Here is a 1,576-nt window from a genome sequence, read left to right as displayed (position 1 = left end):
TTACATTACCCCCCTTCCTCGTCGCCTCCGCGATCGCCCCCCGGCGTGGGGTGGCTCATTTGGTATACTCAAGGCCGATTGGACAACAATCCCATTCATCGTTTTGTAGGTTTCCCAGTCATCCAATGCTATGGTATCCTCCATGTTCCTCGCATCGTTCCATTCCGGTTCCTGCCAGCCAATGTATTTGACTAAAAACTCATGTCTTTCGCCTCGTCCCCACCGTCGAAAACGCTCATCTAGTATTCGTTCGACCATATATTCTTCATTCCCATTGATCATTTCTGCAGGAGGTTGGTAGTCATCTTTCCGTTGGCTAGGGAAGGGATCCATTGCCGCTGGGCGGAGGAGCGCTGTATGAAACACGTTGTGGATTGTGCCTGGTGTGTTGAGGCGGTAGGCGTGGGATCCAATCTTTTCCAACACAGTAAATTTTGCCTGCCTGCTTCCCAGTTTCTTGCTAGGGCGTTCTGTTTGTATATTGCGCAGGTCAAGCCAGACTTTCTGCCCAACCTGGTATTCAGGGGCGACATCTCTTTGACGATTGGCATAGTCTTCTTGTTTCTGTTGGGCGACAGCCAGTTCTGTTGTGGCGATGTCAAGAGCTCCCCTTAGCTTGGCTGCAATTCGTTCACCTCGTTCACGCATGGTGCCCAGGTCTGGTGCTGAAAGGTTGATTTCAACATCCTCTTCTAACTGAAAGGGATCGACGTGGTAGCCGTGGTCAAGGAAGAATGGACTGACACCTGTGGAGGCAGCATCCCGGCTGCATATTGCAAGCTGTGCCATTGGTAGCAATGACGCCCAGTTCGATTGTGTGTGATCACAGAATGAGCGCAAGAATAGTTCAATAGTAGCATTCATTCGCTCAGTTTGGCCATCGGTTTCAGCGTGGTAGGCAGTTGATAATTGTCGTTTGATCCCCAGTAGCTCACAAAAACGCTTCCACATCTCATTGGTGAATTGTCTTCCTCTGTCTGATACAATACTGGCTGGAATGCCATGATAGCCAATGAAACTCTGAATAAGCTTCTGTGCTACTGTGTAGGTGTCGATCTTCTCACAGGGTATGGGGATGACACCTTTTCCAAGGCGATCGACAATAACCATGATGTTTTCATAACCATTTGAGATTGGTAACTTCTCGATGAAGTCAATTGCAATATATCTCCATTTTCGGTCTGGAATTGGTAGAGGCTTCAGTAGGCCTTGTCGGCGGTCTCTCCATACATTGTTGGCACTGCATTTGTCACAGTTCCGTACAAATCGTCTGACATCCTCAGAGATTGCAGGCCAGTAGACCCTTCGTGCCAGGATAGCATACATTGCGCTCCTCCCTGGATGGCCTGTAAGTACTGAGTCATGTGTTTCTTGTAGCAACCTTGTCCTCAGAGATTCAATGTCAGGGACCCATCGCCGGCCTCGGTAGCACAAGCGGTTGTTCGGTTCAATAGAGCATTCTGAGATTGAGGCTTTGATCCCCAGTTCACGTGGGAATTGATGTGCTCCTACTTGCACTGCTTCTCGTATACGACCATACTTTTCATCTAGTGGCTCTACCCGAGCCCAATGTTCA

General features: G+C 49.0%; 1 protein-coding gene across 1 annotated transcript; it reads right to left on the bottom strand.

Moving 5' to 3' along the window:
- ACHE_31159S (uncharacterized protein) lies at positions 1–1,326 on the bottom strand (the record flags this gene model as incomplete). Its single annotated transcript, XM_043277858.1, has 1 exon — positions 1–1,326. The coding sequence occupies one exon, from the start codon at positions 1,324–1,326 to the stop codon at positions 1–3; it is 1,326 nt and encodes a 441-aa protein (XP_043135694.1).
- Positions 1,327–1,576: the final 250 nt, after the last annotated feature.

Source organism: Aspergillus chevalieri, chromosome 3 (genome assembly GCF_016861735.1).
Source record: "Aspergillus chevalieri M1 DNA, chromosome 3, nearly complete sequence".
Classification (NCBI taxonomy): domain Eukaryota; kingdom Fungi; phylum Ascomycota; class Eurotiomycetes; order Eurotiales; family Aspergillaceae; genus Aspergillus; species Aspergillus chevalieri.
The sequence above is the reverse complement of the archived record's forward strand: the minus strand, read 5'-3'. Positions and strand labels throughout refer to the sequence as shown.